Source organism: Elephas maximus, chromosome 19 (assembly GCF_024166365.1).
Source record: "Elephas maximus indicus isolate mEleMax1 chromosome 19, mEleMax1 primary haplotype, whole genome shotgun sequence".
Classification (NCBI taxonomy): Eukaryota; Metazoa; Chordata; class Mammalia; order Proboscidea; family Elephantidae; genus Elephas; species Elephas maximus.
The window spans coordinates 35,320,942-35,334,600 of record NC_064837.1 but is presented as its reverse complement, the minus strand read 5'-3'; the positions used below and the strand labels follow the sequence as shown (position 1 = coordinate 35,334,600).

At 35.4% G+C, this 13,659-nt stretch overlaps 1 protein-coding gene across 4 annotated transcripts in view; it reads left to right on the top strand.

The window, feature by feature from the left end:
• The window catches only part of RAD51C (RAD51 paralog C), a 33,482-nt gene extending 25,652 nt beyond the window's left edge, over positions 1–7,830 (top strand). The window contains exons 8-10 of one of the 4 annotated variants that reach the window (XM_049860488.1): positions 1,160–1,206; positions 2,188–2,248; positions 3,202–7,830. In XM_049860488.1, coding sequence (XP_049716445.1) covers positions 1,160–1,206; positions 2,188–2,248; positions 3,202–3,265 — 172 coding nt within the window. In that variant the 3' untranslated portion in view covers positions 3,266–7,830. Of the gene's footprint in view, positions 1–1,159; positions 1,207–2,184; positions 2,249–3,201 lie in introns of all 4 variants that reach the window. The other 3 variants (XM_049860487.1, XM_049860486.1, XM_049860485.1) reach the window with 3 other exon arrangements.
• The last annotated feature ends 5,829 nt before the right edge of the window (positions 7,831–13,659 follow it).

Below are 13,659 nucleotides of genomic sequence, written 5' to 3'. Positions count from 1 at the left end.
CCCAGCTCATGCCCCTATCCTAATCCTTTCCCAGTAACATCTGATTTTTATCCTTTGAAGGATGGAATAACATTCTAACAGTTGTTAAAAGAAGTAAAATACTTTTGTTGGTGTTCTGTATATTGTGTCGGTTTTCCTCCAGTTTGCATATTCATGATAATATGAAGCCACGATTGTTCAGAATTGCAGCACTCTTTGCCAAGAGGATCAGGTGGTAGAGTGGAGTAATGTATCAACACCCCCACACAGCGTTTCATATGTGTGTTCAGCTTTAGAGCACAAATTGTCCTTCTGTCTTGTTTCTTCCTGACCCAAACTATGTAGTTCAGCCATATGTTAAGCTTCATCTCAGCTGGGACCATGAGCCAAGTGATTTTTTGGTTTAATTTGATGTTTAAAAAGATCTCTTGAGATGCAATAATGACATACAAAAATTTATTTTTATCTAGAAATTTGAGGAGGATTTTCAGCATGAATACTTAATGTCCATTTGACTTTAGGATTTTTAATAAATGTATAAATACGTACTTCTTAAAAGCTTATTTGCTTTTAGTAATTTCTTCAGAAAAGTCAGATGAACTGAGTACCTTTTGGGGGATATTAGTGTTACGAAGTGATTTAGATTCTGATTTTTCAGAAGGTTAGATGATTTTTGTTTTATTTAAAGAGAGAATGATTTTTTTAATAAGTTTAAAATATTTCTTATATTTTCTGTTACATTTTTACTTTAGAAACTAGATGTAAACCCTAGAACACCGTAAAAATTTATAATGTCACTCCTTACCACCGCTATTCTTGTATTAAAAGTTATTAAGCAGTTATTTATGCATACATATTTTTATACAGTTGCAATTATAGGGCAAATAGCATTCTGGATATTCTGTTTTTATCCTAAAAGTACAAATCTAGAACAGTAAATCGATTTTTTTAGCATTCTGGATATTCTGTTTTTATCCTAAAAGTACAAATCTAGAACAGTAAATCGATGAGCCATGGTCTGTTCACTTATCTTTTGACTGTGCCTCAGTTTCAGAATTAAGAGAGTAGCAGATCATCAGCCAAGAGTTCTTTCTGAATTGTCTCTGAAAACAAATCAACATTATATTGTGTATAAATAAATGACTCTCATAACACTGATTCTGTGATTTTTCTCTGCTAGAACCTGCGTTGTGTGTACGTATGTCAGTTCTAAAGTAATTTTAAAAGGTACTTTAAAGATTTTTTTGCTTATATTTGTTACTGTTACGGTATTTGAACATAGTAAGAACTTAAAATTTTATTTCTTAACTACCGTATTTTTACGCAGAGAACCCATGCTTGTACATTTCTTTGCCAGCTGCACCCTCCGCCCGAAGTATCTTCTGAAACACCGCTATGGAAATTTTTTTTACATGTTGCTGTAAAAAAATTAGCATAGCACACTTAGGAAGATGGCTAGCGGGGGGAGGGCACAACTGGCAAACAAATGTGTGAAAACACTGTACTTTCAATTTTGTACGATATTCACTTTGTAGAGTACATCATAAAATCCCACCTAAATAGACCTTGGTCTATCAGGACAGTGATTTTTTTGGACATGATCATTTTGAAACAATGTGTCTTAGAAGCTCATTTGTATAATACGAGTATGTGTTCATCATTTATATTACAAGAAATTGTCTTAATACTTATATAATAGCACAAAAAAGCACATGATGATTACAGAAAATTTGGAAAATATAGATAAGCTAAAGAAAAAAATAAACAACCTGTAATAACAACTATTAACTTTATTGGTTGTAGCTTTCTAATATTTCTCAATACATGCACATATGCATACTTATAAATGTGGGACTATACAATTTAACTTTTACTTAATATTTTCCTATTTCATTCAATATTTTCTTTTACATTTCTAGCATAAGTAGGATCTCATAAAGTACAAAATAATTTATCTGAATCAGTCATTGGACTTTTAGGTTGTTTTAAAATTTCACTTATATAAACAACTCTATTGTTATATGTAATAACTATTATATGTATATACATAGCTGTTGTTTGAGCAGAATATTTTTGATATTTCTTTGCGTACTGTGCTCTTAGAGGACAAAAGAATAGAATTATAGTAAAAAAAAAAACCTGAAATTATGAAATTAGCCATCTGAACTAATTAAGGTTGTGTGTGTATATATTTTTTTCTCTAAGCAGGTTGGCAACATTGTGCAAATCACCAAGCCAGAAGGAATCTACAGTACTGTTTCAAATCACAGTCAGTATTATTTAATTAGAGTGGGATTTTGATATTGGTGGGTAGTAATTATGGGAAGAGAGCATTTCCAAATTGCTTCTGTTACCTTCTGTAGACAGCAAGTATATTTGAGGGCAGCTTTTGATGCTTAGAACATTATCCCCAAAATAGTAGTATGTATACAGAACATTCTAGTCACAGTTGGACTGATGTTTATTCTTAAGAACAGAGGAAATACTTATTTGTGGGGTGGTACATTCCATGCCATATGTAATGTCAGGGTATTACAGGTTTTTTAAAGTAAGAGTTGTTAAAGATTTTCACAAAAGAAATACCAACATCAGTGATTTTGATCTGTAGATATTATAGATCTATCATGGCCATCAGATATAACCCACTTTAAAATGTTAATTTCCCTGTGAATTTACTTTCTAGAAATACATTTTTGGCTAAAATATGCATAGTTACCAACAGTATTAAGCCAAGTATATTCTTGGCATCTCATTTTTAAAAGGACAAAAACAGGAGTGGAAAGGGATCCTGAAACTGAATTATCCCCTTGGTCTTTGTACTGCCCAGGTGCATTTGCAGCATCGTAGTTGGAAAGCTTTATTTTAGGGTATTTAGTTGTGAAAATAAATGAGTAAAGTACCTAAGTAATTAGTACATATTACTTCCTTTCACCTTTTCCATCAGAGCCACCATAAAGTTTGTTAGGATTACCCTCTAGAGACGTTTTTATAATGCAGTGTTATTTATGTGTGTGTGTATATGTATATAATATTTTCATATATTTATAAATATATATAAAATAGTTTGGACATCTATCCGTGAGGTTTATCCTCTTTATTCATAGTAGTTGATAACTTTTATTCCAAGAGCAAAGTAGATCTCTTATCAGTAAAAATATTTGGAAGACCAATCTTTATTTTGAATATTTTTAAACCATACTTGCCTGTTTTTTTATGTTGCAGCCTCAGGGATTTAGAGATGCTCCTGTTGCTACTGCATGTTCATCATCAATGGAAGCTTCACTGAATTCCCGGAAACGGTCACGAGAATCAGAGAAAGACGCACCAGAATCTGAAGACTAGTCTCAAAGTATAACAAATGTATTGAGGCTGGGAGATTCAGTGTGTACAAGTGATAGACTCGTTACTTTAAAATATAAACATACTCAATGACATGAATGAGTCAGGAATATACTGAAGCGAATGGGAGAAAATTAAGGAATATGAGTCTCTGAGAAAGTTCTTCTAAAACAGTGTTCTACAATTATATTTTGTCCTGTTTTCATTTTCAGTAACATTCAGTAGAGATGATGCAGGCATTGTATTTCACAAATGTGGAAATCTGATCTTATGTGACCTATCTGAATTTATCATTCAGGATTTTTTTTCCTCTTTCTTTGCCAGTTGTCTGGAAAATCCTAGGAAGAAAAGTTTTTTTTCATATTCTAATTGTGTTCACCTCTATAAATGAAGCTTTGATATTCCTTTAAAATGACAGGTTTTTAAACCTTTTAAAGAGAAGCCAAGACCATGAGTCAGCATATCATTACATTTATATGAATATATAAATCGGTTTGGCCATCTAAAATTGTTTCAGTGGAATATTTTTGATGTTTCTTTTCCTACTATGCTCTTAGAGGATAAAATAATAGAATTATAGTAAAAAAAAAAACAAAAAAAACCCTGAATTTAAACTGTAAAATCAGTCATCTGAACTAATTAATTAAGGTTTGTGTATGTATTTTCTTTTTCTAAGCAAGTTGTACAAATCACCAAGCCAGAAGGAATCCATAGTACTGTTTCAAATCACAGTCAGTATTATTTAATTAGAGTGGGATTTAGATGACCAAACAATTTTAGGTGACAGAACCGATTTTAGTGACCCTAATCTAAGCCATTTGTTTAATTTTCAGTTATTTTATAATGTTAAAGGAAGGACTTTGAAGCTGTTATTTCATCTAGAAATTGTTTAGAACATATATCTTCCAGAATAGTCAGGTTGATAAGCTCACAGTTGTTTATTTCTGCATTTTTAAAGGCTGAAATGATCCATTCTAGAATTCTAGGTGTATTGACTTTTTTTTTTTAATTATCTTAACCCAATTCGAATAAATTAAAATTTTGGATTCTTGAATGGTTTCAGAATCATCTAAAAACGTTTTAGCACTCGGTTCCTCTTAATACTTCTCAATTCATTTACAATTTTGGTTCCCAGTGGACAGAAATTTAAATAATTGAATATTTCATACTGTGACAACCAAATTTTCCAGATATTATTGATGGGTGATATTTCCTGTCCCAGGCTGTACATCAGATTTATAAAATTTATTCAATGTAACTATCCTGCAGTTGATTGTATATAGAATAACCATTGTTTACCAGGACTTTTTTTTAAAGTGAAAGGGGTCACACACTAACAATTACATCAGGACTATAAGCATAAACTTGAGGTTGTCACAGGCGGATCAGGCATATGGTCACAGTGACTATATACGACTAATTTCAAATCACTAATGTAGGATGACTGATTTTGTAACTATCTTACTTTTGAAGGCTCTAAAACTTTTTCTTTTTAAATCGGTGTGAAAATATATACAACAAAACATTCCCAATTCAATAATTTTTATATGTATACTTCAGTGACATTATGTTCATCATGTTGTTTGACCATTACCACTGTCCTTTTCAAAATCATTCCACCACCATTAACAAAAACTCAGTGCGTCCTAAGGAATTATTCCCGCTTTCCCCTTTCTCCCACAACTGTAACCACTAATAAACTTGTTCTCTATACATTAACATATTTCATATAATTGGGATCATACTGTATTTGTCCTTTTGTGACTGACATTTCACTCAGCACAATGCTTTCAAGGTTTGCCCATGTTGTAGCATATATCCGGACTTCTTTTCTCTTAACGGCTGAGTAATATTCATGTACATTTATATTCACGTACACACAAACCCACACACATATATATACCGCATTTTGAACACTAATGATCAAAAGCCAGACGAGTTGTGGAATGACATCAAGGATATCATACGTGAAGAAAGCAAGAGGTCGTTAAAAAGACAGGAAAGAAAGAAAAGACCAAAATGGTTGTCAGAAGACACTCTGAAACTTGCTATTGAACGTCGAGTAGCTAAAGCCAAAGGAAGAAATGATGAAGTAAAAGAGCACAGCAGAAGATTTCAAAGGGCGGCTTGAGGATACAAAGGAAAGTATTACAATAACACGTGCGAAGAGCTGCAGGTAGAAAACCAAAAGGGAAGAACACGCTAGGCATTTCTCAAGCTGAAAGAACTGAACAAAATATTCAAGCCTTAAGTTGCAGTATTGAAGGATTCTACAGGGAAAATATTTAACGACGCAGGAAGCATCAAAAGAAGATGGAGGGAATACACAGAGTAACCGAACCAAAATGATTGATGTTCAACCATTTCAGAAGGTTGCATATAATCAGGAACTGGTGGTACAGAGGGAAGAAGTCCAAGCTGCACTGAGGGCACTGGCAAAAAACAAGGTTCCAGGAATTGATGGGACACCAATTGAGATGTTTCAACAAACAGATGATGCACTGGAAGTGCTCACTTGTCTATGCCAAGAAATTTGGAAGACAGCTACCTGGCCAATCAACTGGAAGAGATCCATATTTGTGCCCACTCCAAAGAAAGATGATCCAGCAGAATGTGGAAATTATTGAACAATATCATTAATGTCACACGTAAGTAAAATTTTGCCAAAGATCATTCAAAGGCAGTTGGAGCAGTACATCGACAGGGAACTGCCAGAAATTCAAGACAGGTTCAGAAGAGGACGTGGAACCAGGGATATCATTGCTGATGTCAGATGGATCTTGGCTGAAAATGGAGAATGCCAGGAAGATGCTTACCTGTGTTTTGTTGAGTACGCAAAGGCATTTGACTGTGTGGATCATAACAAATTATGGATAACATTGTGAAGAATGGGAATTCCCAGAACACTTAATCGTGCTCATGAAGAACCTGTACATAGACCAAGAGGCAGTCGTTCAGACAGAGCAAGGGGATACTGCGTGGTTTAAAGTCAGGAAAGGTGTGCGTCAGGGTTGTATCCTTTAACCATACCTATTCAATCTGTGTTCTGAGCAAGTAATCCGAGAAGCTGGACTATATGAAGAAGAATGGGTCATCAGGATTGGAGGAAGACTCATTAACAACCTGTGTTATGCAAATGACACAGCCTTGCTTGCTGAAAGTGAAGAGAACTTGAAGCACTTGCTAATGAAGATCAAAGACCACAGCCTTCAGTATGAATTGATTACACCTCAACATAAAACAAAATCCTCACACCTGGACCAATAAGCAACATCATGATAAACAGAGAAAAGATTGAAGTTGTCAAGGATTTCATTTTACTTGGCTCCACAATCAACAGCCATGGAAGCAGCAGTCAACAAATCAAAAGACACATTGCATTGGGCAAATCTGCTGCAAAGGACCTCTTTAAAGTGTAGAAAAGCAAAGATGTCACCTTGAAGACTAAGGTACGCCTGACCCAAGCCATGGTACTTTCAGATGCATCATATCATGCGAAAGCTGGACAATGAATAAGGAAGACCAGAGAGGAATTGGTGCCTTTGAATTGTGATGTTGGTGAAGAATATCGAATATACCATGGACTACCAAAAGAATGAACAAATCTGTCTTAGAAGTAGTACAACCAGAATGCTCCTTAGAAGCAAGGATGGAGAGACTGCATCTTACATACTTTGGACATGTCAGGAAGCATCAGTCCCTGGAGGAGGACATCATGCTTGAGAAAGTAGAGGTTGGTGCAAAAGAGGAAGACCCTTGATGAGATGCATTGACACAGTGGCTACAATGGGCCTAAACCATGACAATGATTTTGAGGATGGTGCAGGACCAGGCAGTGTTTCATCTTTTGTACATAAGGTCGCTATGAGTTGGAAGTGACTATGGCACTTAACAATTTAATCACATCTGCAAAGTTCCTTTTGCCATGTGAGGTAACATAGGTTTCAGGGATTAGGATGTGGCTATCTTTGGGGGCCATTATTCAGCCCCTTAAATCATGTTTCAAGAAATAGGAGCCTTGAGTGATTCGTATGTGCATTGAGGTTTGAAAAGCACTGTGGCAATCATAGATGGTTATTCCCATTTATAAGACTGAAGAAAGGACATTTTATTCCTCAGGACTTTGAAAGTTGTATTTTTCAAGGAATATCCTTTCTTACTCAAAGTATATATAAATCCCCCTCCGCCCCCCAGCTTTTTCTTTTGCTTGGTTTTAACTCATGATGTGGTAGTTCATCTTTCGTCCCACAATTCGTGTGGGCTTGCCGCATAATGCCGGATCAGTAAATTGGTTGAAATCTTAACTCCTGGCAGACCAGTGATTGCATCCATCTTTCATTTATGGTTAGATACCTTGGTGAATCCAAAAAATGCGTATTGGCTTTTACTCCTCATGCCATTGCTATGATCTCCCTTTTTGGTAATTAGCTTACACACAAAAATACATTTGCACACCAAAAAACTTTTGCAGCATTTTGTTTTTTTAATGTCATTTCCATATTTCACAATTCTTTTGACCACAGTTAATATAATAGAGGCCATTAAGGTAGTAATTTAAAAAGTACTTATTCTGGGAAAAATAAACAACAATAGCAATTCCAAGTTTGTTGTACTTTGAGAAAACTTTTCTGATGATGCACTGGGAAAATCAGTTTGATTCCAAATAAGTTATTAAAAGTATAAAATACAATACATAGAATTAAAAGCCTAGACTACCTAAATCAGGATTTTGTTTTTGTTTATTTTTAGGGTAGAGGCATAAAGTTTCAAATGCAACTATTCTAGACCTTTACTGCTGGAGGAGGAGCCCTGGTGATGAAGTGGTTAAGAGCTCTGCTGCTAACCAAAAGATCGGCAGTTCAGATCCACCAGCTGCTTCTTGGAAACCCTATAGGGCAGCTCTACTCAGTTCTCTAAGGTTGCTATGAGTCACAATCAACTCAATGGTAACGGGTTTTGTTTTGTTTTTGGTTTTATTGCTAAAAACCAAACCCAGTGCCGTCGAGTCGATTCCGACTCATAGCGACCCTATAGGACAGAGTAGGATTGCCCCATAGAGTTTCCGAGGAGCGCCTGGCGGATTTGAACTGCTGACCCTTGGGTTAGCAGCTGTAGCACTTAACCACTATGCCACCAGGGTTTCCTTTATTGCTAAAGGAAACCTTAAAGATCACCCCACCAATATCTTTATTGTATAAATCTCTATAACTTTTTAAGCATGCAGATAACTTTTTTATTCTTTTTTGGTTTTACAAACATTTTATTCTCTATCGAAGTTGTATTTTTTCCCAAGAGTATTATGACTTTTACCTGCAATTTAGGAGATATAAAACTTAAAACATATGTAAATAGTACTTTGTGGTTCTAACGAGGAGCCATGGTGGTACAGTGGTTAAGCACTCAGCTTAAAAAAGTCAGTGGTTCAGGCCCACCAGGCGCTGTGCAGGAGAAAGATGTGGCAGTCTGCTTCCATAAAGATTACAGTCTTGGAAACCCTACGGGGCAGTTCTGTTCTGTCCTATAGGGTCGTTATGAGTCAGAATCTACTCAGTGGCAATGGGGTTATGGTTCTAACTTTTACATAGTTTAATTTGGTCCTTCCAGCAGCTCTGTTAAGGTAGATATGAGCTGGCCTGCCTGCTTTTGTCTTTTTCTCCTTCTGTCCTTTCATTCATCCATCCACCTATCAATTCTTCCACGTAATGCCAAGCACATATGAATTTAACAACTGGTTCTTTAATGAATAAATATTTCAAGAGTTAGAATAAATTCTGTGTTTTTTTTTTCTTTTATTTTGCTTTAGGTGAAAGTTTACAAATCTAAGTCACCCTCATACAAAAAGTTACATACAGCTTGCTGTGTATTCCTAGCTGCTCTCCTCCTAATGAGACAGCACATTCCTCCTCTCCACCCTGTATTCCCCGTGTCTATTCAACCAGGTCCTGTCCCCCTTTTCTCGTCTTGCCACCAGACAGGAGTTGCCCACATGGACTCAAGTGTCCACTTCAGCCAAGAAGCTCACTCATTGCCAGGATCATTGTCTATCTTACAGTCCAGTGCAATCCTTGTCTGTAGAGTTGGCTTTGGGAATGGTTCCAATCTTGGGCTAACAAAGGGTCCGGGGACCATGACTGTCAGGGTCCCTCCAGACTCCATCAGACCATTAAGCCTGGTCTTTTTATGAGAATTTGAGATCTGCATCCCACTGTTCTCCTGCTCCATCAGGGATTCTCTGTTGCGTTCCTTATCAGGGCAGTGATCAGTGGTAGCTGGGCACCATCTAGTTCTTCCGGTCTCAGGCTGATGGAGTCTCTGGTTTATATGGCCCTTTCTGTCCCTTGGGCTCATCTTTACCATATGTCTTTGGTGTTCTTCATTCTCCTTTGCTCCAGGTAGGTTAAGACCAATTGGTGCATCTTAGGTGGCTGCGTGCTAGTGTTTAAGACCCCAGACACCTCTCACCACAGTGGGATGCAGAACATTTTCTCAATACATTTTGTTATGCCAGTTGACCTAGGTGTCCCCTGAAACTATGGTCCCCAGGCCCCCGCCCCTGCTACTCTGGCCTTCGAAGCATTTGGTCGTATTCAGGAAACTTCCTTGCTTTTGGTTTAGTGCAATTGTACTGACTTCCCTTGTGTGTTGCCCTTCGCTTCACCTAAAATAATTTGTCTACTATCTAGTTAGTGAATATCCCTTTCCCTCCCTCCCCACCCTCGTAACCATCAAAGAATATTTTCTTCTGTGTTTAAACTCTTACCTAGAGTTCTTATAATGGTGGTCTCATACTATGTTTGTCCTTTTGCAAATGCCTAATTTCACTCAGCATAATTTCTTCCAGATTCTTCCATGTTATGAATTGTTTCACAGATGTATTGTTGTTCTTAATCATTGCATAGTATTCCATTGTGTGAATATACCATAATTTATTTATCCATTCATCTGTTGATGGGCACGTTGGTTGCTTCCATCTTTTTGCTATTGTAAACAGTGCTGCAGTGAATATGGGTGTGCATGTATCTGTTTGTGTGAAGGCTCTTATTTTTTAGGGCGTATTCCAAGGAGTGGAATTGCTGGGTCGTATGGTAGTTCTATTTCCAGTTTTTAAAGAAGCACCAAATCAATTTCCAAAGTGGTTGTACCATTTTACATTCACACCAGCAGTGTATAAGTGTTCCAGTCTCTATACAACCTCTCCAACGTTTATTATTTTGTGTTTTTTTGGATTAATACCAGCCTTGTTGGAGTGAGATGGAATCTCATTGTCATTTTGATTTGCATTTCTCTAATGGCTAATGATAGTGAGCATTTCATCATGTATCTGTTAGTAGCGTGAATGTTGTCTTTGGTGAAGTGCCTATTCATATCCTTTGCCCATTTTTTAAATGGTTTATTTGTCTTTTTGTAGTTGAGTTTTTGCTGTATCATGTAGATTTTAGAGATCAGACACTGATTGGAAATGTCATAGCTAAAAATTTTTCCTAGTCTGTAAGTAATCTTTTTACTCTTCTGGTGAGATCTTTGGATGAGCATAGGTGTTTGACTTTTAGGAGTTCCCAGTTACCTAATTTCTCTTCTGGAGTTTGTACATCGTTAGTAATGTTTTGTATACTGTGTATGCCATGTATTAGGGCTCCTAGCGTTGTCCCTGTTTTTTCTTCTGTGATCTTTATCATTTTAGATTTTACATTTAGGTCTTTGATTCATTTTGAGTTAGTTTTTGTGCATGGTGTGAAGCATGGGTCTTGTTTCATCTTTTAAATTCTGTTTTTCAAATGGTCAGATGAGAATAGTATTTGGTCATATATATGATGGTGTTTCTTAGCACTTTTTATTATTATAAAATAATATGTATAATTTAATAGTATCTTAATGATTTATAAATTATGTGAATACCACTTTTTTTCTGAACCTTTTATGGACTTTTATTGTTTATCTGGTTTGGAGCAGTTGATTTGTCTTTTGAAGATTTTCAAGCTGTTCCTACTAATTTAAAATTTAATCCTAACAGATTTATTTTCATTTCTTAGATTAGCTATTTTTATTCTCTACCTAATTATTGTATTTTATTTTTCATGTTAATAATGTTCTTAGTAAAATGTTTGCAACTAGTTACGAGTTATATGTTTATAAAACAAAATCAGATTAAATGATTGCTAAATTTACTGATCTAGATTTTGTGGTTTCTGCATCTTAGAGGATTTATTAAATACTCACTTTAAATGAACGATACTGGAAAAATGGAAAAGGGTAACATTTACATATTTTATTTTCAAAATCAATAATAGTAGGGTTTCCATTCTAATATATTGCATTTTAGGTTTGAGACATAACGTTGAAATATTCTGTTGCTTTAAAAAAAAATTATTGAAGTGCAGAAGAGAGGCTGGCTGTTGATAATATGTATTTTTAGTTAACGTCAGTGCCTAAATTTACTGTTACTGTTAAAATTTACAGAACATTTTGCTCCCTCAGAAATGATTTTGGCATAAAATATGTTGACAAGATTTCATGTATTTTTGACCGCAGTATACTCCTTTGCTGGTTTTCAGTTTTAGTTCACCATTGACCGGGCCTTTTTGTGCTTCCGCTATCCATTTGACTCCCATTATATTGCAGGAGTCCCTAGGTGGTGCAAATGGTTAGCATACTTGGCTGCTAACCTAAAGATTGGTGTTGCATGTTCATCCAGAGGTGCCTCGGAAACAATGGCTGAAGAAATCAGCCATTGAAAATCCTATGGAGCGCAGTTCTACTCTGCCATACGGGGGTCGCTCTGAATTGGGGTTGACTTGAGGACAATTTATTTTTTTAATGTTGTAGAAAGATGTGAGTTTTTAAACAAACCATTACTTTGATAGTAATTTTATGTTTAGCTTCTTTTATAAGATATAAAAATTAGTGCTACTAAGAAGACCTTGAGAACTCATGGAAATTTGGCCCTACCTACTTTCAAAATAAAAAATTAACACAAGGTAAGACAGAAGCCAAGGAGCAGAGGTTGGAGAATTTATATCAAGAGGTCATATAAACCAAAGCAAGGAGAAAAACAATTGGTTACATAACTCTTTTGGTCTAATGACAGGAAGTATACCAGTTCTTCAAGAGAGAAGATTTTTTTTTGTTATGTATGTATGTATATATTTTACTATGGAATACTTTGTCAAAGAAAAAATTACACTGGAAAAATTAAAACAGGAAAGGATGACTTTTACTCAAAAAGAAGTTGCAAGGGAGAGGAAGAGAATAAGGAAAAGGAAGGAAGGAAGGAGGGCTGTAATGGAATGGTGATTACTACAGTGGAGAGAGAGGGAGATACCAGAATTGTGTCTGTACTTCAGTTACTCTGAGACAAAGAACTCTGGGTTTTTATAAAAAATGTTAAAGGAGTACTTAGTGAGTGATGTACTGAGATTGTGATTAGGGACAGTTTGCTAGGAATATTTTCTTTATTTTTTTATGATAAAGCCACCTGGATCTTGGGAGTTGGGGGAAGGGGAAGAGGAGGAGATAAGGAATGGGAAACTAAAGTTATTCAGACAGTAAATCCTTAAGTTTTGGTCATTTATTTGTAGTATTACCTGTGTTTTTCCAGAAAATAAAAAGGTGGGAGTATTTCTTTAACAAAGAGCTCTGTAAATCTCAATTTTATCAATTTTCAGAACATTTAAAATTCAAAAAGTATGATATTCAATGAAAAGTAAGTTTTCTTTATCCTCTTGCCCCTTAGTCACTCAGACCCTTTTTTAGGAGGCAGCTATTATTACCAGTTTCTTCTGTGACCTCTGGAGCTATACTATGTATTTAAAATATAAATATACTTTTTCCTTTAACACTCAAATCTTAAAAAATATGTGCACTGCTCTGCACCTTGTTTTGTTAATAAAATGTCTCAGAGACATTTCATGTCAGCACACATAGGACTTTCTTAATTTACAAATTGCTGTGTAATACTCCATTTTGCCAATATATTTAATTGTTTTATCAATGGATATTTAGGTTATATCAAACTTTTTTAATGAGGATATAAGAAATTCTCACAGGACATAAGGATTTAAAATTTTTATAAGCGTTGGCAAATTGTCCTTCGTAGAGACTACAATTTACACTTCCAGCAGCAATGTTTGAAAGTGCCTGTTTTTCCACACCTTTGACAACACAGTATTCTATCTTTTTTTGCCAATTTGAGAATTGTTAAAAATGACATCTTTCAAAATTAAAAGCTTTTGTGTATCAAAGGACATTATTAAGAAAGTGAAAAGACAACCTATACAATGGGAGGGAATATTTGGAAATCATATATCTTGTAAGGGTTTAATACCCAGAGTATATAAAGAACTC